This window comes from Euprymna scolopes, chromosome 26 (genome assembly GCF_053919585.1).
Source record: "Euprymna scolopes isolate OS-2025 chromosome 26, ASM5391958v1, whole genome shotgun sequence".
In the NCBI taxonomy this organism is placed as follows: Eukaryota; Metazoa; Mollusca; class Cephalopoda; order Sepiida; family Sepiolidae; genus Euprymna; species Euprymna scolopes.
The window spans coordinates 95,996,141-96,022,825 of record NC_136507.1 but is presented as its reverse complement, the minus strand read 5'-3'; the positions used below and the strand labels follow the sequence as shown (position 1 = coordinate 96,022,825).

Genomic DNA, 26,685 nt, shown 5'->3' with positions numbered 1-26,685 from the left:
CCGTGCTGAAATAATGTTATTATTTAAAAAGTCATTCTTAACATGGGGAGGTAAGGATGTTTTGTACCTATTCTGTACTTTAACCTTTAATTGAATAAATAAAAAAAAACATATCGTAAAACGTTATTTAAACGTGGAAATATGATTTAAAAAATAGCGCGGCTCTCTGCATTAGCACCATTTTTATTTATTGTTGTTGTTTCACGAATTTTCGGCCAACTATTCCTCTGGCCTTCATGAAAAGAAGTCCTTTTATAAATGTTCAGTAACTTTTTCCTTTTATTATTCTTAAAGAGTAAAACTTTTCTTATTCATGAAAGGAGTTAAGCCTACGTAAATAAATAAATGTTTGTACACGTGACAAATTATCAATAAATGGTTTAGTTACTTTTTTTAAAAAATGTTTGTAAAAGTGCGAAAGGCGACGTTACGTTGTTGTACAAACATTACTCCCATGCTTAATTTCTATACTTATAGGTTTTTGGAATTTTTTTTCACTGGATTATTATTGATTGGACACTAATTAAACAGATTATTAAAAAAAAAAAAAATGTAAAAAAGAAATCATTATTTCGACATTTGAAAGTGGTGCTCACTTTTTAGTTACAACGTTCTGATAAATCAGTCACCCATTTTGTAAGCAATAAAAACGCGGTATATCAAAACCATAGAAAGTAAAAATAATGAGTCTCTACCGCATTTGTAAGTCAGAAATATATTTGTTTCTCAAAGAAAAAAAAATAGAGAGAACAGGACTTTTTTTTATTGTTTTCATGAAAATAAAGTTTCGAGATTTTTAATTATTTTTTTTTTTTTACTTATTTAGTCAGTTTGTGGTTTTTTTTTTTTTAAATTGTTTTTGTGAAAGGTGTGTTTTTTTTTCAAAACTTTTGTTTTGTTTCTTTTTAATTTTTTTAAAGTATTATAAATTTCACTAACATGCTGGAGAAATGTTTAATAATTTGGTATTTTTTTAGATTAGGTCCACCTCCACAATTTTCCTTTCAATGACGACATTTATAGGTTTCCGAGTATGCTGAACACGCAAATTGCATTGAAATTTTGCGGAAATAAATAGTTGTATTATGCATTGTATTCTTCGGCGGCCATCTTTTTACGTGCACACGCGCCATAAACAAATACACACACGTAAAAAAGATGGCCGCCAAAGATTACAATGCATAATACAACTTTTTATATCTTGATAACTACTTATTTCTGCAAAATTTCGATGCGATTTTCGTATTCAGCATAGTCGAAAACCATTTCAAGTCGTCATTTAAAAGAAAATTGAGGAGGTGGACCTAATCTAAAAATTTACCAATAATTTTTAATCCCGTACGCCTCCCGATATATTGCTTCGTCAACATGCGACCATTTTATATCTCCCGAAGACACTTCCGTATTTAGAAAAAAAAAAAATAAATAAATAAAAAGTGACCGATTTACCAGAACGTGGTAACTAAAAAGTGAGTATCCCTTTCAAATGTTGAAATGATTTTTTTTTTTTTTTTCATAATCTGGTTAGTGTTCAATCAATAATAATCCAGTGAAAAAATTTCAAAAAACCTATCAGTATAGAAACTCCACCACGTAAGTAAATAAATAAAAAATGTTACGTGCGCATGCGTTAGCCTTGACTAGGGGAGGGGGGTACTAAGGGAACGACCATTAAATAATTCTGCGGGTCGCCATGGAACTCAACGCCTAAGGAGTATCAAAATAGTTTTCATGATCTGAAGAAATTTTTTTTTCCGAAAAGTGGGTGATCACTTTTCCATCTAAATTTAACTTAAAATGAGCACCCACTTTCTGGCCACCTGAGGAAGGGGCATTTATTTTCGTGTTTATTGGCTTAAAGGTTTTTTTTACAAGGCAGTTTGGTACGCGAATGCATATTTAACAGTTTTCGTTTATGCTCACGCATAGCATAAACAAAGGCTACGTCTGTGAAATGGAAAATAGTCCCAGAGTTCAGGGGTTAATACCATGCAAAAGAAATCAAACAAAAAGACTTTTAAGCCAAGAAACACACAGAAAGAAAAAAAAAAATAGCATCCATTTTTTTTCTATCGAATTCATTTGCTGTTTTTATTGAAAACTATTTTCCCCCGGATTTTTGATATAATTTTCCATTAAGGGCTGTGCGTCTCACGTTCGTAAATAGCAAAATTTTTTTTGTAGATTTTGGTGTGCTAAAAACGAATCTGCAAACCGTTTCCGTCACAAAAAAATAGTTTTTATGATATGAAGAAATTACTTTTTCGAAAAAGTGGCGATCACTTCTCCATGTAAATTTAACTTAAAATGAGCACCCACTTTCTAGCCACCTGAGAGAGGGGGGATTTTTTCCCATGTTTATTGGCTAAACAGCTTTCGTTTATGCTTACGCATAGCGTAAACGAAGGCTACGGCTGTTAAATGGAAAATAGTCCCAGAGTTCAGGGGTTATTACCATGCAAAAGAAATCAAACAAAAAACTTTTTAGCCAAGAAACAGAAAAATGCCCCTCTCTCAGGTGGCCAGAAAGTGGGTGCTCATTCTAAGTTAAATTTACATTGAAAAGTGATCACCCACTTTTCGAAAAAGTAATTTCATGAAAACTTTTTTTTTGCTACGTAAACGGTTTGCAGATTCGTTTTTAGCACACCGAAATCTACAATAAAATATTTCGTTATATACGAACGTGAAACGGGCCTTAAAGTAAAATAATACCGGATTTTTTTGAGCAGATTTGCCGTTTAGTTGTACAAATATCCTCACACCAGGTAATCACTAAAAGGGATTTTTAAAAGTCGTCACCTGTATCGAGCAAAAGTTTAAAACTTAACATGTTCGATACAGTCTGCCGCCATTTGTATTTTTCAGATATACCGATAAACATTGAATGTTTTTGAACCGATTATACATTACATAAAAACACTAAAATCTTATCCAGTTAGGTAGAACACTTACTTTTCTTACCTTTGATAACATTTATTTGTTATATATTTATTTTTTGACAACTTCTTTGTATCTGTGTTTAGTAATATAAACCCTTTTCATTTAATGTAATGTTTAGTCGGCTCGAAAAACAGTGTTTATTGGTGTATTTGAAAGCTACAAATGGTGGTGGACACTGTTGATTACTTTAAGTTAGAGAAAGTGAGTTAAAACTAAAAAAAACTATACAAAATACTGTCAGAAACCTATCCATTATGCCAGCCTATGTCATGGTAACATATGTTCGGTGAGTTTCAGACACTGTTTTGTATAGTTTTTAGTTTTTAACTTACTTTCCCAAACTTAACGTATTCAACAGAATTCGCAGCCATTTCTGTTTTTTGAGCCAATTAAACATTTTACATTACATAAAAACACTAAACAATTATCCAATTAGGTAGAAACGTAAATTACCTTACCTTTGCTTTCATTTATTTGTTTTTGGACGACTTTTTCGAATCTGTGTATAGTAACCCCCCTCCCCCCACCATCAACCAAATATTAATTACTAAATCACATTTTTTAAAACAACAACAAAAAAAAAGCATTTAGCGTTTCAACATTTTTGCTACGTTCGGCTTCATCCACTGATTGTTGGTCAAGTCCAAAACATGAATGATTGACAGAAACTCTCGAGGATCCAGATCAAATTCTGCAAGAGTACCATTTTTTTCAGTTTCGCCTTCTTTTTCACTTTTTGCAGTGGATTGCTGTACTAATATAAGAAACATGCATTTTCTCTTTTATTAAATTTTTCCATTACACCAAATTGAGCCACTGCAACGCGTGGCAGGGTACAGCTAGTATATATATATATATATATATATATAGTACTGATTAAAAAATATTACTTGGGTCGTTTGAGCTGTTGACAAATAATAGATAAGAGAATTTTTAAATAAAACCATTTCAAGCTAAGAATGAATTTGCACATGCACAAAAGTAATAGAAATATGTTGGCAAGTTAAAATGATCATTTTGCATTTAAACTTGCCGACATATTTCTGTTATTCATCCATCCAAACAAAGACTTTACTCGTTATAAACCATACTTGGTGTATGATTACTATTTCTTATTAATTTCAATATTATGTAACCAATAGTTTACGAGTTTATTAGTTATTTACACGCAGACAGACACACATCTACTGTTTATATATATATATATTATTTTTAAAATATAATTATCCACCAACACGTGTTTCGTTGTCTACGACTCATCAGAGTGGCTAAATCTAGCAAGACTATACATTCAGCCTCTCTGAGGAGTCGTAGACGACGAAACACGTGGATAATTATATTTTTTTCAGTGGATAATTATATTTTTTAAATAATATATATGCCGCTCCCTATTTAAGGGGGTACCAAATTGGTCAAAGGGAAAATTATTCTCAACTCGCATTTAGGTAAAAATGCAATTTCGCATGAATAAATGAATTCATTCAAAAAAAAGTATTGCTAACAAAAACAAATAAAAATATATATATATACTAGCAGGGCGACGGACGTTTCTCAGGAGTTAAAGAGGATCAACAAATGTTCCACGCTTCTAATACTTTTATTGTCATCGAAATCAGTGAAATCGCTCATTCATCAATCAAATCAATTGATTGCTTGCTCTAGTGAGAAACACACTGCTGTGCATTGGAAAGAAGTTTCACATGCCTCCCTGTAGTGACTTAGTCCAAAATTCATTGTAGTCTACATTGCACTGTAGAGAACCTACTGTTGATTTTATGAAATTATTTTTGATTTTATATAATGACTTGAATTAAGTTTAAAATGCAAACGTCAAGTACCATGATGCAATTATACTCTAAACAGAAGCATTCATTTTGAACATGCCTCCGTCTTATCAAAGAACCTACTGTTGATTTTAAAAGCCGAGCCATTCTGCTTGTGTGATTATAAAACTTCTTGAAATAAATTATGTTGGTAGGCTGCATAAAAGTGTTAACTTTGACCAAAATTGTGCTGTTTCTTCTTTAATCAAATTTCTTTGATTATGGATTTTTGATACTTATCAGAGGTATTCCGATACAAAACCTATCTAAAAACATTTCCCGGCAAATAAGGTGAATGTTGGCAAGTTGAAAGGATCATTTTGCATTTCAACTTGTCAACATATTTCTGTATGCGTTATTCATCCAAACAAAGATTTTACACATAATAAACCATAGGTAATATTTTGTTGCAGCATCGAATTACATAAACCGAAGTTTAATATAAATACAGTTCTGATGAATTGGAAAACTTTTGAATTTATTTACCGTTTTTCTTTTTATATAATTTATCTTTTGTTTTTTTGTCATGTTTTTCTTTTTATTATTTCTTATCTATATTTTTGCTGGGTATAGGGCCTCCTGTAGGATGTCAAACATTCACTACCATTCCACTAGATCTTTGTTTGAATCTCTTTTGCACTTGGTTCACCGGATATATTTGCAAGGTAGTTTTTGAAATTCTTTTTTTCATGAGTCCAGTTGGTTCTATGATTACTGGAATGATGGAGATCTTCCTACAATTCCAGTTTCTTTTCATGTCATAAAACCTTGGTATTTCGTTATCTTTTCCTTTCAGTTCTGTTTAACCCAGCATCATTAGGGATCTAACTTCTACTAAAATTGATTTTTTTTTTTTTTTTACTTGGAAGTTACCATTTATCAAGGCCCAAAGGCTACTCGAGGATAAAGGTTATTGAATGTAAGGTGATAGTTTAGTAATTGTTAATGATGTCAATAGAGTAGAATTTTTTTTTTTTTTTTTTTTACATAGGCATAACCACTTATCAAGACCAGAGACCACTCGAGGATAAGGGTTAAGAGTGTACAGTAATCAATTGGACAATACAGTAATCATTAGTAATGGAAATTCGGTAAATTTGTTAACTTAAGTGGAACGGCTCAAGAACTTGTTTACGTTGGACTTGAAGACAACCATATTATAGTCAGCTGGAAAGCAGGAAAACGGAAGACAATTCCACAGGCATGCAGTTCTAAGAAAGAAGCTCTGCTCATGGAATCTATGTTTAGGTTTAGGCACAGATAAAGAGTGGGGGGAATTATTGATAGTGTTTTCAGCTAGACGAGTGTTTCTTGTGAAAGTTTGACGAGGGGGGACCATAGATTGAAGCTCAGTCGAGCACTTGCCATGAAAATAACCATAAAGCAGAGATAAACTTTCAACATCAATTTGATTATTTATGGGGACGGCTCAACAATAACTTGTTTACATTGGAGTTGAAGGCTACAATATTGTATTCAACCAGGAAGCAGGACAACAAAACAGTGTTCCACAGGCGGGCAGTTCTGGGAAAGAAGCTTTGTTCATAAAATCTGCATTTAGATTTTGGCAAAGATAGAGAATAGGGGAAATCGTTTATAGTGGTCGTAGATAGTCGAGTGTTTTTTGTGAAAGTTTGGCAATGGGACCATAGATCAGAGTTCAATCGAGCACTTGCCATAAAAATAACGATAGAGCAGAGTTCAGCTCGCAATGTTTCTTCTGTGGGAAAGAAGTTGTTTCTTTCTCCTTGTCCCATATCGCTATGTCATACTTCCTATATAAATAAAAACGTGTCTAGTCAAAAGTGGTGACTTAATTCATGCATTTGCATACAAGAGAGCAAAAACTCATTTAGCTAAATGAATTTTAATACAATAACATTTTTGCTATTGCTAAAAAAAAAAAAAAAAAAAAAAAAAAACACTAATAAAAATTTACACACACATACACACACATATATATATTTGAAAATTTTTCGGGGAGGGGGGGGTACAATACAGACCAATCATCGTAATGATTTAAAAAATAAAAAATGAAAATAAAGGTTAACTAACTAGGTTTCGTTCCTCACTCAACAGAGCTAAATTAAGGAAAATACGATTAAAAAAAAAAAGTCATGAATATGGCGGGGGGGGGGGAATTACATAGAGACTAAATTAAGTCCCAAAAGATTTTCTTTTTGCTTGCAAAGAGAAGGTCTCAAAGATTTAATAAAAATAATCTCTAGAATTTTCAAATGATAGGGAGAGTACGACTTACTCAAGATCGTAAACATGTCAGCACTGAAATTCGTGGCACACACATGGTTATTTATAAGGTGCTCGCACATCGCAGAACCATACGTATTATTCAGAACATCCAAGGGTATATATATATATATATATATATATATACACACACACACACACATACACACACACATTGGCTGACACTCTGAGAAGTCACTCCTTTCGTGTCTTTTTTTCTCCTCCTCTTTTTATTTTCCTTCTCTCTCCATATATCTGTCCATCGCGCCACCACCCTTCCTTTATCTAGTCAACTTGAATTCCTTCTCCCCTTCTAGCTTTTTTTCTATACTGCATAACGGTATTATCCTTCTTCTTCCACTTATATTGGGTATGAATTTCTGCATTGTGTAAGTTAGATGCTAACCTGACTGGTCCACTTCATTTGAAAAGTCCCATTTTTTCGGTTGAAATTAATTTATGAGATTGGGTTAAGTACATGTTATGTTTTTTCTTTTAACCATTATATAATAAATCTTCTACTTAAAAGACACTTTGTATGTATGTGTTTGTTCACTATGAACTCTGAAATGGTTGACCCAATTTTTTTGAAATTTCACACAAATGTACTTTATGTGTTTGGCAGTGTTCTTAGATAGGTTTTGTATCTGAATGCCTCCAATAAGTATCAAAAATCGATAATTAAAAAATCCAATTAAAGAAGGAACAGTTCAATTTGGAAAAAAGTTAACACACTGATATATCATAAATGCATTTTAGAAGTTTTATCATTGCACAAGCAGAAGGGCCTAGCATATAAAATCAACAGTAGGTTCTTTGATAAGATAGGGTCGTGTCCAAAATGAATGTTTCTATTTAGAGCACAATTGAACCATTATACTTGACTTTTGTATATTAAAGGCATTACATATATATAAATAATTTTATAAAATCAACACTAGTTTCTCTACAGTACAATGTAGGCTGGATTAAGTTACTGCAGGTGGCATGTATAGCTTTCTCTTGATGCATTGTAGGGGCTCCTCGATTAGAGCAAACAATTAATTTGATTGAAAAATGGGCAATTTTCACCGATTTTGATGAAAATAAAAGTATTGGAAGTGTGAAACATTCGTTAATCCTAATTCAATCCCGGGCAACGTAGAGTCTCCCTGCTAGTATATATATATATATATATATATATATTACTAGCATTTCAGCCGGCGTTGCCCGGGTATTTGGAGGTGTATGTTGAGCAAAAAAAAAAAAAAAAAAAATTAAAAAATAGCGGTCAATTTTTTAAACTTTAACCCCTAAAATTTATTGTTTTGGGCTCAAATCAGGTTATTAAGTTAGATCCATGTCCAAGGAACCTATATCTAAAATTTCAATGTTTAGACCAAAATTTGTCGGAGGAGTTTGGTAGAGTTCTCAAAAATCAAATCGTTGAACTTTAACCCCTTAATCGACAAATTTCTGGCCAAAATCCGGTCACATCGATTTTCCCAAATCTCAGTATCCGGCATATCAAATTTCGAGTCTGTAGACTTAAAATTGACAGAGTTACTGCGTATGGAAATGTACAGACAGACAGACACTTTCACAGATATACTAGCATGGGTGCCCGGCGTTGCCCGTGTATTTGGAGATGTATGTTGAGCAAAAAAAAAAAAAAAGTGGTCAATTTTTTTAACTTTGGCCCCTATTATGACAACTTAAAATTTATTGTTTTGGGCTCAAATTAAGTTATTAAGTTAGATCCATGTCCAATGAACCTATATCTAAAATTTCAAGTGTTTGAACCGAAAATTGTCAGAGGAGTTTTGTAGAGTTCTCAAAGGTCAAATCGTTGAACTTTGACTCCTTAATCGCCAAATTTCTGGCCGAAAACCGATCAAATCGATTTTCCCAAATCTCAGTACCCTGTATATCAAATTTCGAGTCTGTAGATTTAAAATTGACAGAGTTATTGCGTAGGGAAATGTACAGATACACAGACAGAGAGACACTTTCACTTTTATAGATATATATATTACATGCAAAAGTTTTTTCATTTATCAAAACTGTATTAATATCAAAATATCCTAGGTTTATATAATTCAATGATGCAATAAAACATTACCAATAATCTATATCTATAAAAGTGAAAGTGTGTGTGTGTGTGTGTGTGTGTGTGTGTGTGTGTGTGTGTGTGTGTGTGTGTGTGTGTGTACATTTCCCGACACAATAACTGTCAATTTTCAGTCTACAGACTCGAAATTTGATATACAGGGTACTGAGATTTGGGAAAATCTTTCTAATCCGTTTTCGGCAAAAAATTTGGGTGCTAAAGGGTCAAAGTTCAATGATTTGACTTTTGAGAACTCTACCAAACTCCTCCGCCAACTTTGGGTATAAACACTTGAAATTTTAGATATAGGTTCCTTGGACATGGATCTAACTTAATAACTTGATTTGAGACCAAAACAATAAATGTTAAGGGGTTATAATTGGGGTCAAAGTTAAAAAGAATTTGACCTCTGCGGTCTCTACCAAATTACTTAGACAATTTCTCGTCTAAACATTTGAAATTTTACATAAAGGGTATTCAGAGATAGGGCAAACCTTTTAATCGGTTTAGGTCGAAAATTTGAGCGACCAATATATAAATGCATGTATGTATGTTTGCATGTCTGCCTAAAACTTTCGACAAAGGCGACAGATTTTCACAAGATCAGTATTGTTTTGAAGCTCGACCCTTCAGACGACAAGTACCGCAAAATTGGCTAAAAACATTAATTTCTTCATGCTCAGCTGGGCACTTTTCTAAAGAGAGGGGTCGCTTTTTTCGCCAATATTTTCAAAAGTCATCCCCTTTTTTCGATTGTCTAGCCTTAATTTAAACCTACGTCACTTCCAGTTTGACGGTGGGTGTAACAGCAAAGACGTCATGTTTGTTTTCCGTTCTTTTCCTCCTTCACAGTACGGGCTCGAGCCTGCCTTCCCTACATACTGATGATTGTATAATCATTAGTGTGTGTAAGTCTAAATTAAGAATTATTATGTCATATCAAAAACCTACTCTTGATTTTATATATGCCTAGCCTTATTGCTTGTGCAGTGATAATGGTTTGAATATAAGTTTAAAATGGAAAAAAATCAAGTATCACGGTGTAATAGTGCTTTAAACAGAAGCATTCATTTTGAATGCACCCCTGTCATATCAAAGAACCGACTGTTGATTTTATGTCTGGCATTTTGACTTGTGTGGTAATAAAACTTTTCAGATACACTTGTGATGTTAGGCTGTGTAAGGTGTTAACTTTGGTCAAAATCGCTTGTTCTCTCTTTTATCGAATTATTTTGATTATCGATACTTATCAAAGACATTCCAATAAAAAAAACCTATCTAAGAACACTGCCAGGCACATAAAGTACCTTCATGTGAAATTTCATAAAAATCAGCCAAGCTGTTTTCATGTCCGTAGGGAACGAACTCACACACAGACAAAGATAAAGTTCCTTTTATATAATAGTTTATATAATAGTAGATATATATATATATATATATATATATATATATATATTACACATACATGTACATTTATTTGTACAAAACATAATACCATGATACATAAAAGATTGGAGAAAAACAAAAGTACTAACAAAAGAGTCAACGTGAAAAAGTGCTTTTCAACCTTTTTGTTGGAGCGGAACCGCATGGAAACATTCCACTGGCTCATGGAACCCCTGTGCAATAATTTGGTTGTCTTATGCAAAAAACAGCATTTAAAAAATTAAAAAACAAAGAAAATACTCTTCTGATTTTTAATGTGATCCTTTTCGGCGTTGACTGTATAATAAGAATATATAAAAACAAGCCTAAATGTAGCGAGTTTAATTATGTAAAATTTAGTATATCTAAACAATCATTATTTTTTTTAAATGTGAATATAATATTAAAATAGATTTTCAAAATTACACTTAACATTCATTCTGTTTATGTGTCTCTTGTTTTAATTTAGAATTTGCAAAACCCCTGGACTGTACTGGCAGAATCCTAAGGTTTCACAGAATCCTGATTGAAAAGCACTGCCCCTAAGCACTATAAAAGTAAACAAGTATAGCCAGGGCAAACAAATTATAGAGAATGCATGGGTTATATAAATCTCACCTGTTTGTTTAAATGTATGTATGTACGTATGTATGTATGTATGTCTGCCTAAAACTTTCAACAGAGGTAACGGATTTTCATGAAATCAGTATCATTTTGAAGATCGACTCTTCAGAAGACAAATATTGAAAAATTGGCTAAAAATGTTAATTTCTTCACCCTCAATTAGACACTTTTCTACAAGGAGGGGTCGCTATTTTTGCCGATATTTTCAAAACACATCCCCTCTTTTATCAATTGACTAGCCTTAATTTAAACCCTCACCATTTCCGGTTTGGCGATGGATGCAACAGCAAATACCTCACTTTTTTTTCCTCCATTTTTTCCTCTTTCGTGGTATGGGTTCGAGCCTGTTTACCTACTACCATTTTTTTTTATGCTCCACACACACCTCCAAACACCTGGGCAATGCTGGGCACCCAGGCTAGTGTCACATAAATACAAGTTACTTTGATATTATCACAGAATTATTTCAATATGAATTGTGACAAATAGAAAAGAGGGCATGCTAAGATGGTTAGATGCTTAGTTTTTCATTCTAAATCACATTATTGTATATGATTAATTGAACATAAGTTGTTCTTTTACTTAGAGCAGTGAAGAATTTCGAAATTATACTTAATAGCATTAATGTGTAAATATCCACGATACAATCACGTGATCAAATCTTGCGCAATTAACAAAACAAACCAACTTTCTTAAAACAAACATTGTTTTATGAAAATCACTCCAGTCTAAGCATGAAGCCACTTGATGTAAGGAGCTAAAAAAAAAAATTTGTAACTAAAAACTAGCCAACAATAAGTGAAAGATGGATGGATTCAGACCCCCCCCCCAAAAAAAAAACAGCAATTCTTCCATTTTGTCAGAAACATCACTCGTGGAATGTGAGAACTAAAGGGATAAAATAAGGAAAGCAAGAAAAGTTATGAGGCTGCCGAAAGTAAACCCAGGGTTCACTTTTTTACTCTCCTTATTTACAGTGGATAAAAATGTTGGATTTAATAATCAGAAATAGAAATTTACTGATGCAACAACAATTTTACAAAATTTAAAAACGAGTAATAACGAAAAGCACTTACCTCTGTCGAGCGAAGCCTTATTTAAAACTAAGGCGTCTTCAATATCGTAACCACTATAGCTCATGACTGCAACAATGGCATTCTGTCCTGCAGGTATTTTGTCAAAGTTAATCAACTCGATTGTCTAAACAAAGAAGAAAGACAAATTATTAGACGAGCAAGCATTAAATTTAACAATATTTCTCAAGTTAACAGCAATCGTCATTTACATAATTTATAAGTTTTTTTCCTCGTCTTCGTTGTTATGTTTGCAACATTTCGGCTGTTGAATTCTCCAGCCTTCATCAGTGGCTTTTCTCACATAGCCTAGTGTAAATTCTATTCAGAGATTTTGAGTTCAATTCCTGGTGAAGAAACATTGTGGGAACCAATTTTTATTCGGCTTAGAATCCAACAGAGACTAAATCATTGCAGAGATGCCCCCCCTGTTGACTGATTTGATTGTTTTGTTTTATGGCATATCAACCCTTTTCAAGTTATTTAATGCAAAATCCAATAATTTTGGAAAAGATTTTTATGTTTACATTTCTTTATATCTTTAAATATTTATTCATCGTGTTTGGTTTGGTTGTTTTGGGGGGGAAAAAAGACGATTTTCTTTTTGATTTTTCAGAACATAATGGAGTTTTGCAAAGAGAAAAGAAAAAAAACACTAATATGAATGTTTGGTGCATTTTAAGTCAGGAATCCAGTCCTAGGCTTCGGGCCTGTGCAGTTTGAGGAAGTCCCCCCTCCCCAGACTTTGCCTTCTTCCTTTGAGAAGGAGTTACTTTTCTGTTGTCTAAGGAATGTCAGTGGGGCTGCTCGGGCATTTTTTGCAATCCATAGTGTTCTTCCTTTAAGGTGCAGGTATTTTAATCCAACTTTCCAACTTTTGTATAACATTATCTTACCATGGGAGGTAGATAAATATTGAAATGATCATGTTCTCCTTTCGACCCTGATGAGGCTATGTATTAGTGAAATATAGGACTTACAAAAAAAAAAAAAGAAAAAAGCAATAACCAATGATTTTATCATTGTGTTCGACACTTCAAAGTTTTCAAAAATTTCTCAATTAAATTTTACTTTTAAAAAGTGTCTTCAAAAAGTGTGGACATCTTTTATTTTAAATCCCGCTCGAAACTGGAGCACTACACACTTGAAACCACTGGACTAACACGTAGATTCTCGTCTCTTCGCCATAGCACCAAAATAAAGAAAAGGAAAGAGAAATTCACGAACCGGACTTTTGACCCTGATGAGGCTATATATTAGCGAAATATAGGACTTACAAAAAAAAAAAAAAAGCAATAAACAATGATTTTATCATTGTGTTCGACACTTCAAAGTTTTCAAAAATTTCTTAATTAAATTTTATTTTTAAAAAGTGTCTTCAAAAAGTGTGACATCTTTTACTTATATATATATATATATATATATATATATATATATATTGCACACAATATAAATTTATTTTTCAAACATAAATTTTCACAATCAGTAATTTTTTAATTTTCATGAATTATGGCAGTTCACATGAATTATGGCAGTTCAAAATAAAATAAAAGAAAAACTTATGAATATTACTTATCAGTGAAAAAATATTAACGCATACTAAAAATTATGGAAAATTATCACATTTTAATGAAATATAAAATTGATTTACTATTTGGAGTCCATGAACTCTGAACAAAAGACCAGGCAGCATCTTTCTATTAGAAAACGGGAGATGATCTTCTATGACGTGGTGGCTTCGATCGAATGCTGTTCATAAACTACGGAATAGTAAATTAATCTTTTTTTTGTGTGGAAATCGTTCCAGACAAGGCATGAAGCCACTTAATGTAAGGAGCTAATAAGAATGAAAGATAATTATCGCAAAGACATGAGATTCAAATGAGGTCAAATCTTGAAAAGACCAAGATTAAAAGTAAGGGAGAAACAGTCAGCAGGAAAAGAGTTCCACAAATTCATTGGAAAAGAGTTACTTGGATAGGATGTTATTACAATGAAGTATAAAAATAGCAAATTGATGAAGATCACTAGACCAACGAGTCAAACGAGCTGAAACAAAGGAAGCAGGAAACAGATCAGATAATTATGAAGAACACATGCCATATAATATTTTATCAAAATTTTATTTGAAAAATTTTTGTGTACGTTAATATTTTTTTTTACTGATAAATCTAGTCATAAGTTTTCTTTTTATTTTATTTTGAGACGCCATATTTTGCATGTATTTCAATATCAGTAAGCTCTTCTTTTTTTTTTTGTTCACAAATAATTTATCAATATTTACCTTTGACTTGACCAACGGAGCTTGCGGATAACAAAGCAAATAAAGCAAAGTGTCAATCCGATTCCTCTGATTGTAACCAATCGTACCTGAAAAAGTGAAGAAATATTAAAAGTTATGCAAGCAAAATTTTTAATAGCTTTGCTGGCTCATAAAATATGCGTAAATATATTTACACAGATTTCGTATCTATTATTAAAGAACACTCTATTGAATATATATATCAATCACCATATAATGATTAGATCACTGACAAATGTTAAAAAAGCATTTAAAAAAATAAATGTTCAAATTTCAACAGTATTTCTCGCGGTTAACGGTAGCCAATTGGATTAGGTCCTTGCTAATGAAGCCAGAGATGGCTTCTGTTGCTGGGTTTGAATCTGCACTGATGATTCTCGAAAGAATGAAACACTAGTGTCTGTATGTATTTAATAATAATTATATTAAATAATTATATAAATATATATATATATATATATATATATAACTTCAACCTGAACTAGCGCCCATACTTACACAACTGTTTAAACGTTGTCTTAAGGAGAATAGTTTCCCATCTCCCTGGAAAATTTCATCAGTATGCCCTGTATTTAAGAATTCAGGTGATCGCTCATCCCCCTCTCAGTACAGGCCAATAAGTCTCCTGTGCGTCATGAGTAAGTTGCTGGAATCTGTGTTAAATACAGAAGTAATCAACCATCTCAACAAAAATAACCTTCTTAGTGACACTCAATATGGTTTCCGTTCTGCTAGATCTACAGCAGATGTGTTTACAGTTATATCTCATAGGATTAGTGAATCTCTCGACGGAGGCAACCTTTCTAGGGCAATTGCTCTTGACATATCTAAGGCCTTTGATAGGGTATGGCATAAAGGTTTACTTCATAAGATCTCTAGCTATGGTACAGCTGGAAATGTCTTCTCAATTATTAAATCATTTCTTTCTGATAGGTTCATAAGAGTAGTAGTTGAGGGGCAAAAATCAGAAGCTCACAGTATTAATGCTGGTGTCCCTCAGGGGTCTATCCTGGGCCCAACTCTTTTCCTGATCTACATTAATGATCTTCTAAATCACATCCTTACATCATTTGTAGACATTTATGCTGACAACACTACCATTTATGGTAGCACATCTAAGACAGTAAACGACCAAGTTCTCTCCAATTCTCTCTCCTCTGATATTTAGCACGTAGTACAATGGGAAAGGAGTGGCTGGTTACTTTTAATGCATCTAAAACCAAGCTTCTCTCTTTACATCATCAACATTCTGATCCACATCTGGCATCAATTGAAATGAATGGCTCTCGTCTTCAGGAGGCCTCAAGTTTTGACAAGCTTCTGGGCTTGACCATTACTCCTGATCTTAAATGGAACATGTACATCAAATCTGTTGCCAAGGCCACTGGAAAAATGGTGGGATCTTTCTATCGATCCGGTAGATATCTCACTGCTGATGCAATTCTCTATCTATATAAGAGCCAGGTACGTCCAAGGATGGAATACTGTTGCCACATCTGGGCAGGAGCTGCTAGAAAGGACTTGTCCTGCCTTGATAGAGTTCAAAATAGACTTCGTAGCCTCGTAGGAGATGTCCTTTTCTCTTCCCTGCAACCTCTATCTGACAGAAGAGGATGTTGCGAGTTTGTCTCTGATGCATGCATCGTTATTTTCATGGAAAGTGTTCGACTGAGCTTCAGTCTATGGTCCCCCCTCGCCAAACTTTCACAAGAAACACTCGTCTAGCTGAAAATACTATCAATAATCCCCCCCTCTTTATCTGTGCCTAAACCTAAACGTAGATTCCATGAACAAAGCTTCTTTCTTAGAACTGCAAATAAGTTCTTGATGAGCCGTTCCATATAAGTTATCAAATTTACCGAATTTTCATTACTAATGATTACTTTATTGTCCCATTACTACTGTACACTCTTTAACCCTTATCCTTGAGTGGTCTCTTGGCCTTGATAATGTGATGGCTATGTAAAAAAAATATATATGTTAGTAATTTAAAAAAAAAGGTTTTTAAACAAAATGACTTAGAATCAGCTAGAATCGAAAAACAAAACATTTAGTGCTCCAGCCACATTTCCTATCATTTAAGATAAGATTTAAATTTAAACAACTTCTAGGTATGATTAAATTTGCACATGCACAAAAGTAACAGAAACATGTCAGCAAGTTGAAATGAACATTTTGCATTTCAACTTGCCGACATATTTCTGTATGCGTTATTCATCCATCCAAACAAAGATTTTACTCGTTATAAACCATCCTTGATGTATGATAACTATTTCCTCTTAATTTTAGTGTTATGTGACAAGTAGTTTAACAGTTTATCGGTTAAATATTTTCACACACACATATCTACTGTTTTATTGATAAAAGAGAAGATTCCTGATCACATAATTTACGATATTTCAATGAACAAAGTGGCATCATATATTTTTGGACATTTTTAAGAACGCATCAGAGAACAAAAACGTAGTCAAAAAACAAACATAACAAATGTTACCAAAGGCGAGATAAGTTGCTCTTCTACTTAGCTGAATACGTTTTTAGTGTTTTTACTGATTTCAAAACGTTTATTCAGTTCGATAAAAAGTAGTGTCGAGTGTTACATGAGAGCAAGAAAAAATGGCGGATGTGATGCTCACATCTTTCAAGTATCGATAGTTGCTTAAAAATAGAAAATTAAACAGAATACTGGTAGAAACCCACCCAATAAATGTTACTTTGACATTATTTGTTATATAGTTCTTTTTTCTCCACCACTTTTTCATTATGTTGTCTATCGTAAAACATACTCCCAACTTTTTTTTTTTTTTTAACACTAAAACAAAAGTAGTAAAAGCATATTGCCATTTCGATGTGAGGGGCCACTAATCAGGATCATGTCTAGAGAAAACTATATGGGGAGTTGAGTACCGAGATATCTCTTCACATTACATTAGTATAGTAAGGAAAGTAAGAAACGGGATGAATTCTCAGAACTGCACGCCTGTGGAACTCTCTTCCGTTAGTCTGTTTTCCGGCTGACTACAATTTGGTTGTCTTCAAGTCCAACGTAAAGAAATTCTTGATGAACCGTCCCATTAAATGAATCAATTTACCAAATTTCTACTACTAACGATTACTAAGAAATTATCCCATTCTCAATATCACTTAATAAGCCTTATCCTCGAGTAGCCCCCTAGGCCTTGATAAATGGTGACCCTTTTGTAAAAAAAAAAAAAAAAAAATTCCAAAGTTTAGGAATCTGAGAGAAGAAACTATAAGAGTAGACGGTTTTCTGGCATCTAGGAATCTCAACAGTGAAGGGGTGGGTTTTTGCTGCTTGTTGGAAATATGTACGTTGAGGGGGGGGCACATGTGTTATGATTTTATCAGAACACATTCCACTAAACAGGTACAGGAAGGGAACATTGTGACGATGGGGACTGGAGCTATTAGACTGGAGATTCTTTTTGGTATTTTTGCATTTACTGACTCACGGTTTCCATAAATATTCTCGGGTGTGTTCGGCTGCTGATGGAAATAACCAGAAACAGCTGATCACAAAATGTTAAACCGTTACAAGAAATTTATAATGATAAACAGGAAAAACATGGAAATACAATAAATAAAATTATAAAAATGGAATTTAAAAAATTGTTATTTATATATATATGCTCTATTGTTATATCTTAAACATCGAGCTTCTGATTTCAATAAAAAAAGATTGGTAGACAAAGAACAGAAAATATATGCAAAAGCGTACATTATTCACCAACATTACGTACATATAAGTTATTTTCTCGCTTTGACATTTATATTAAACTAGCGAGGGGTACCCGGCGTTGCCCGGGTGTTTGGGGGGGGGGGGTTAAAAAAAAAAAAAGAAAGTATGAGGATCGAACCCGAACCGTTGAGGCAAAGTTGTGACAAAAAAAAGTGCGACGTTAACCATTGCCCCACCGTGACATGCTTACGGAAACACGTTTGAATTTATTTAATTAGTTGGATTTAGCAGGTGCTCGTTTTAATGAGTTAATGAGGTCAGGTTTGACTGTGGGATAGTATTTACTGCTGAACGCTTTCCCCCCCTCCCCCCCGAAGATGTTATATGAAAAAGACTCACCCACATGCGGCGAGCGACAAATATTGAATATTTATCTTCCCGAAATCGACCAAATTAAATAGACAGGCGAGCTTCATTGTTAACTGTGAGATATTACGATTTGTATGTGATATAAAAAGTTTTTAAAAGTTGTGAACCGAGCGACCGCTTCTCTGAAAGAAGCCTTTCGTAGACACACAGAAAAAGCGAACACACATACATACATACATTTTCGCTTTTATATTTATAGAAGATGCCCACTTTTTCCATTTAAAAATTACTGAAACAAACTTCTTAATATACTCAGTTATGGATATGCGAGCGACTACATGAAGATTAACTAATTTGCATATTCCTTTGAAAAACTGGTGTTAATCATATACTTATTCATTTTTATGGTTTCTTATTAGCTGATTGGTTTCATTTCACGATTATGCTGAATTTTATTTATGCATAGTTTCTACATTCTGCATAATTGTGTAGAATTTAAGATGAAAACGTGTTAGCAGACAAATATTTTTATGTATCTCTCTCTCTATAGATATATAAAGGTGACCTTGTCAGTGTGTGTGTGGAAAGTTCACCAAACTCCTTTCTGAATATTTGATCTACAGAGATGAAATTTGATATATCGGGTATTTGGACCTGTAGCACACTTTCAATTTGCTTTTTAGTTGGCAAAAAATTTTGCTAAGGGGTCAAAATTGAAAACAAAACAGTTCACCTTGGCATTGGAAGTCAGATAAAACATACTGTCACTTTTACGCATGTGCAAAATTAAACATTCGTAGCTCAAAGTCGCTTTACTTTAAACCTTTCATATCCATCTGTCGGCACCTCAGACAGTAACAACGCTGGAGAGATAAATGACAATAAAGGCTGGAGTGCTAAATGTTCTGGTTTTGATTCTAGATTATTGATATTAAAAGCCTACTTTTTCTATTTACAAATTATTAAAACAAACTTCTTAAAATACTCAGTCATGGATATGTAAGCAGCTGCAGGAAGGTTAATTAATTGGCATATTCCTTTGAAAAGCAGGTGTTAATTATTTACTTATTCATTTTTTATGGTTTGTTTTATGGATGGTACCCAAATAATATTTTTTATAATTTGGAAATCATGACTAGATATTAAATAATAATCAATAGAGAATTGACTATTATAATAAACTAGTTGTGGTCATGCGGTGCCGTGGCTGAGTCTGGTTGAACAAGTATTAGATTGATTTGTACCGCACAGACACACGTGCCCACATGGACATGCACACACACGACCAAACCTACACACACATACACGACCAAACCTACACACACACTTTGCAAATAGTCAGGAGTAGACAGTTTAAAGGCTTCAAAAATCACACACAAAGAAATTTGGAAGCAAATGAACGGTCAATTTCTGGTTATGATTAAATGTTAGAGTCAAGTAATGTAGATCATTGTGTAAGTTTACGGCAAAATACGAGTCTCGGCTATGTCTCGGCTATAGTAATCGCTTAATCCATTTTATATTTTTTATTTAGTGTAACTAAAGAAAGAATTTTAGTAAATCGCACTAAAAAAAAAATAATAAAATATACGTTAGAGTTAAGCAATATAGGTCATTGTGTAAGGTCTCAGCAAAATCCAGGTCTATTATTATTCGCTTAATCAGTTTTATTTATTTATTTTTTTTTTTATTTAGTATCAGAAAAAAAGATTTTTAGCCAAAGAGTCAACTGTCAATTTCTGCTTCGTCAAAATCCAGGTCTCAGCTATAGTAATTGTTTAATCCGTTTTATTGTTTTTTTTATTTAGCGTATCTAAAAAATTTTAGTAAATTGTACTAAAGAGAAAAGAAAAAAAAAGATGAAATAAATGCTCATCATGTGCCGATTTGTCAAAAATCAGTATTTAATAACAAGTACAATGTATGTAAACACAAAAGATTTAGCATGGTATTGTAACTGTATAAGAACAACTGCCTCGTGTAGAGAGTGACACCATATTTGAACATTTCTGGAGTATTTGTTTTTGTAATAAGACTTAGATTCTGGAATTAACAAATTTTCAGCTGTCAGCCAATGAGATTTGGTGGAATGTGAGAAGAGAGAATTTATTATTTTTAAATTTGAAAATGGAAAGATCGTGGTATGTCTATGAGTAAAGGATCCAGTCAATAAAGGTGCAACCCCAGATCTATCGAAAGTGCAGAATTCCTCCTGGTGATGAGTGGGGGCAGTAGGAGGACTTGTTATTTAGAGGGAAAAATAGAAACTATTTCTTCTAAATAGGAACTACTTCCTCTGGGATTGTGATGATGTTGCTCTTAGGATGTAATGTAGGATTTTATTATAACGACTAAACGTGTCTAAAATGGCATTCTAAAGTTACATAAGATAGTGACTAATAGTTTAGACATAATAAATTTGTAAGTGGCATCTGTTGTTACAAACCTACGATACTTTGCTCCAGACAGGAATTTCTGCAGTCATTTTATTATATAGATTAGAATTCTGAATGAATTAAAATATAACATGCATGCATATTTTATGACTGGGCAAAGCCAGGTGGTCTGCTAGTATATATTAGTGGCTTGGCAAGACCACAGAGGAGACAACTGAAGAAGCAAAACTGATGCTGCCTGCCAAGACACTATATATACAACTGTAGGCGAATTTTGCATATTTTATTGGTTTGAAAATATAGGTTCTTTTTTACCAATTGTCATAAAATTTTAACCATAGAATCGTATTATAATCTTCAAAAAGTCTGCAAATTTTCATGTAGTTTCGTCCCATAGAACCAAGTTCAAAATCTCAGCAAGTATTAATCAGAATTTAATAAATGAAGGCTCGTTGGAAAGCTAGACTTGAATTGTATAGTGGGACATGTGACATTTGCCTTTAAGGTCACACATTAAAGGGATCATCCATCATCCAGAGCCTATTTTTGGCACTTTTTTTTAGACCATAAAATGTTTCGGTAAAGATGCAGTATATTTCCACCTTCAAAAAATCCTTTCAAATTACCACTATAAGTTTTCGAGGGTGCTGAAAAAAAGAAATAATGTTTAAAATTCCAGGAAACAAATAGTTTCCAAGATATGAAGAAATTATAGTTTCAAAACGTGGGGGATCACTTTTCTATATTAATTTAACGCAAAATGAGCACCCATTTTATGGGGCCATTTGGAGGGTTTCTGTTATTGTTTTTTTTAGAGATGGTGTTTATTGTGGCCTGGTAGACCAACACAAACCTACCTTATAAACTTGTTTTCCATAGTTTTTCTGAAAATTACGCAAAATGGCGTAATGAAAGAAAACTATAAGGTATTTGCAACTTCTCTTCCAATTTCCGGATTTTTTTAATCATGTCCAAATGTATTTTATTTCCTTTGGTGGATTGATTTTTGCTATTTCTTCTGATGAGTTAAGGGCAAAATAGATTCACTGATTGATATAATAATTAAGTGATTGATAATGTGCTACGAAACAGATACTGTCAAGAATTCTAAGTGTCATCTGAATTAAAGGAATAAATTGTAAGATGGTCAACATCATGAAATTTGGAATATAGACTTTTGTCATCTATAAGAAGGTAGGTAAAAAGGTTTTCAACAATCCATATTGAAGATAGTAATATATTTACTTCTACCTACTAATATTGGTTGAATAAGAGATTTAGATAATAACAATACTGAAACATATCAAGTACTGCATACGTCTGTATAGAAAAACATTTGGTTTATTGATTGCTTATTGGTGAAAACATTTCAAAAGGAGATCGAAAATCAAGTATATGTCTTCCGGTCTGTGTGGGCCTCGGCATTATCTGATTATCTGAAATAATTATGACATTTCACACACAAACACACACTTGGGTAAAGCTCATATATAAACTAAAGAACTGTGAACATTATTAACTATAAACGCATCCAATATCTGATGAGTCACAAGAAGTCAATGAGCATTTCTTCCAAATGACGAGAAAAACAATAGGATTAAAAAAAACAGGTTTCACTTAATGATTAAATCTCTAAGAATAGCCAATAAAGTCATCATGGCATAAACGTTCCCAGTACTCACGTCAGCTCCATTTACTGCCATTCTAAAGCCAAAGAGAAGTTTCTAAAATAATTAATGCAGAATTCACAGGGGGGGGGGCTTGGTAAAAATACATCCACCAGAACCACTTGTCGAGAACGGAAGAGTCCCACCGTCTTTTATTAGTTCACAGGTTCACACGGTTTTATAGCTAGCAGCGAAATGAATCCCATCAACAATACAGGATATAAGAGAGATTTTATCAAAATAGAAAATATGACAGATCTATAAATATAGACATTCAATTCATATTTCCTTATTGTCTTGCGATTACTTATAATCATGTTTCTGAAGCTTTTACATGAGGATTGATTATACACATTATTCGGACTCATGAGTGTTATTTTCACAACGTTTCGGTCGATGTAACCTCCGATCTTCTCCAGATCTATTTTGTCAAACTAGGGAATTTTTCTGTCAAACTCTGGAATCTGCACGGAATTTTGAATGGAGCCTTTTATTTAATCCACGGGGTTAGCATGCTCTTGTTTCATCAGCCATGACCAAGTAGAAGTCTTAAGTAATTCACAATTGTATTTTGGGTGTTGCCTGCACTGAGGATTGAACCTTCAACCTTCAGAAGAGTGTAACTTACAACCGAATTTTACCAAGTACTTTACCCAGTATGCAAATACACCCAGAAAAATTTCCCAGAAAGATTCCCAAGTTCAACAAGATACACCTGAAGAAGGTCAGAGGTTACATCAGCCGAAATGTCATGAAAATAACACTCAAGATCAGAACAGTAGTCTGAATAATTCAAATAATATGGATACATATAATCATCTTATAAATATGGCGATGGGAAAAAAAGCTGAAATCAAGATGGATTTCCCAACTGGCGAGGGCCACCCACACATACACACCCATTTCCAATGGGCTATAAATTAAACCAAATGACAAAAAATAGGGCATATTTCTGTTGATTCGCTCAATCTATAAGTCTTTGCTTAAAAAAAAGCGGGGGGGGGGGTTAAATTCAATGCAAACCCGGAATTCTATCTGTTCCAAATTACAAAATAGTGGTGGTTTCACATTCATGAAATATATCATAATGGCGAAATATATTGAACCATAATCTTAAACATTTTCAAATGTCACTTTGGTGATTTTCAAGAATAGCTAACAAAGCAAAAAATGAATAAAAAAAATAAATACACAACAAATAAATGTTATTCAAGACAAGTTAAGTTATTCTTCTACCTACCTGAATTAGTTTTTTTGTGTTTTAACTTATTTTAAAGTGATTTTTAGTTAAAAATAAAGGTAGTGTAAAGTTTGTCGAAAAACAAAATGGTGGTCAAAATCGAGCTATTGTCAAGCTTCGATAATTCCTCAAAATTCGAAAATTAAACAACACACTGATAGAAAGATATTTAATAAATGTAAATAATCTTCTAGCAATTATGAGACTTGGCTATGGCTCAAATTTGACTCCAATTTTAGCGAGAGAGAGCAGGGGAAAGAATGGAGGAGGGAAATAAGGAAAGGGGGAAAGAGAGGAGGGGGAGAGTGAGAGGGAAAGGAGAGCGCCGGGAAAAGAGAGAGGAAGAGAAAAAAAGGGAAGGTGAGTATCATTATACTGAAGAGATTGTTCACACATGCCATGTAAAAGTCGGCTCATATACAATCTTTATACATTTATCAAAAAACATAATTATATATTTCCACTAAAGTTTCAGTACTCATTCCCTTGTGAATAAATTTATTTACCAAAAGAATTTTGTGTAAGAAATGTATATTCTTTTTTAAATCTTAACAAAATATTTGTTATAAGCATTGAATTCCCTGAAGAAATTAAAATTTAAAGTATTTGATTTTTTGAAAAGTTTGTACTTTTTGTGCTTAAATTTGTAACCGAGTTGGAAAATAAAAATCCTGAAAACACACTATATACAAACGTTTGTTTTGGGGGTTTTTTTAATAGCGTTTGAACTTTTTTTTTTTCTTTTACCTCCACTAAGGAATTTCAACTTCCAATTTTTTCAAATTTTATGTCCTTTGCTAAAAGTAACAACCATGGAAAATTTCAGTGTGATCAGACAGTTTCTTCATAAATTTGGACAAAATACTTCATCTAATAATGGAGAAATGAGGCTTAGATAAAACTGTTACATCCTTAGATTGTCAGACAAAGGTATGCACTCACAACTGACTTGTGTTCTTGCTACCTCTGCCATATTTCTCATTGAATTTGCCAGTCAGTATGTTTGTTGTGTACAGCATACAGTCTATGTCACTTTACCAATTATTACCAAACTTGCTCAAATTATCCGTCATGATTTTAACTTTAAAAACTTATCTAATTTTGGAAGATCTAGGTCAAGGATGTGGAAACGTTCACATTTTCCACAATAATTTCGGTTCTTACAATTATTAATTTTGATGCTGAATTTTGGAAATTTTTTTTTTTCTTTTTACACAGTGATCACCACTTATCAAGGCCTGGAAGCCACTCAGGGATAAGGGTTATTGCAAGTACATTACGTTAGTGTGGAGATTTGATGAAGTGTTTAAGGGGGCGGTTCATTAGGAATTTGTTAACATTGGACTTGAAGACATCCAAGTTGTAGTCAGGTGGGAAGCAGGCAGACGGAACAGAGTTCCACAAGCGTGCAGTTCTAAGAAAGAAGCTTTGTTCATGGAATCCGTGTTTTGATTTACGCACAGATATAGAGTGGGGGGAAATGAGGGATAATTGCATTATTTGCTTAATCAGACTACTATTTTCATCTTCAGTGTTATTTGCACAACGTTGTAGTCGATGTAACCTTCGACCTTCATCAGGTGTATAAGGTGCCATGTTTAAATACCACTCAAGATAAAAGTATTAGTCTGATTAAATCGAATAATACAATCTCGTTCTGTTCATCATAACTGGCCTATATTATATAACAAATAAAGTTGTGCATACTATACGACCTTGAAAAGTTTAGTTACAGTCAAGATTTTGACAGAATTTTAAAGATTTTTACAAATTTTCATAAATAGATCTGATGCTTGGTGATAACAGTAACTGCAATGAAAAATATTATCGTGATCAAATTAAATAGTTTTAGAGTTACTGATGTTTCCATAGCATAACTTCAGAAATATTTCATACAGTATAACGAAATAAGGTGCAGATAAGACTTTTTTTACTTTTATAATTGCTCAAAATTCGAAAATTAAACAACACACTGATAGAAAGATATCTAATAAATGTAAATAATTGTAATCTTCTACGAGTATGTGATATAAAGTCTCACAATCGACTTATGTTCTTGTTTAATATTGGAGAATCTAGCAGTGACCTCATCCATCCATGGCACCATCATGTTCCTTTTAACATTTCATTTAATTTTTGTAAGTTGAAGCAACACCCTGTAGTATTTTGACTGCTTTTTAATCATGTGTTAAAGCGTACTTTTTTTTTTAAATAGCATTTTGAGGTGCCCTTTTTTTTTTAAAATAACATTTTGAGGTGCCCTTTTTTTTTTAAATAACATTTTGAGGTGCCCTTTTTTTTTTAAATAACATTTTGAGGTGCCCTTTTTTTTTAAATAACATTTTGAGGTGCCCTTTTTTTTTTTAAATAACATTTTGAGGTGCCCTTTTTTTTTAAATAACATTTTGAGGTGCCCTTTTTTTTTATAAATAACATTTTGAGGTGCCCTTTTTTTTTAAATAACATTTTGAGGTGCCCTTTTTTTTTAAATAACATTTTGAGGTGCCCTTTTTTTTTAAAATAACATTTTGAGGTGCCCTTTTTTTTAAATAACATTTTGAGGTGCCTTTTTTTTAAATAACATTTTGAGGTGCCCTTTTTTTTAAATAACATTTTAGGTGCCCTTTTTTTTAAATAACATTTTAGGTGCCTTTTTTTTTAAAACATTTTGAGGTGCCCTTTTTTTTAAATAACATTTTAGGTGCCCTTTTTTTTAAAACATTTTGAGGTGCCCTTTTTTTAAATAACATTTTGAGGTGCCCTTTTTTTTAAATAACATTTTGAGGT

At 32.9% G+C, this 26,685-nt stretch overlaps 1 protein-coding gene across 1 annotated transcript in view; it reads right to left on the bottom strand.

Annotated features, from left to right (window-relative positions):
- Positions 1-26,685, bottom strand: part of LOC145248288 (DNA-directed RNA polymerase III subunit RPC2-like) — a 191,372-nt gene that overhangs the window by 78,905 nt on the left and 85,782 nt on the right. The window contains exons 19-20 of the mRNA XM_080110162.1: positions 14,509-14,594; positions 12,228-12,351 (exon numbers count right to left, since the gene is read on the bottom strand). Coding sequence (XP_079966288.1) covers positions 12,228-12,351; positions 14,509-14,594 — 210 coding nt within the window. The remainder of the gene's footprint in view (positions 1-12,227; positions 12,352-14,508; positions 14,595-26,685) is intronic.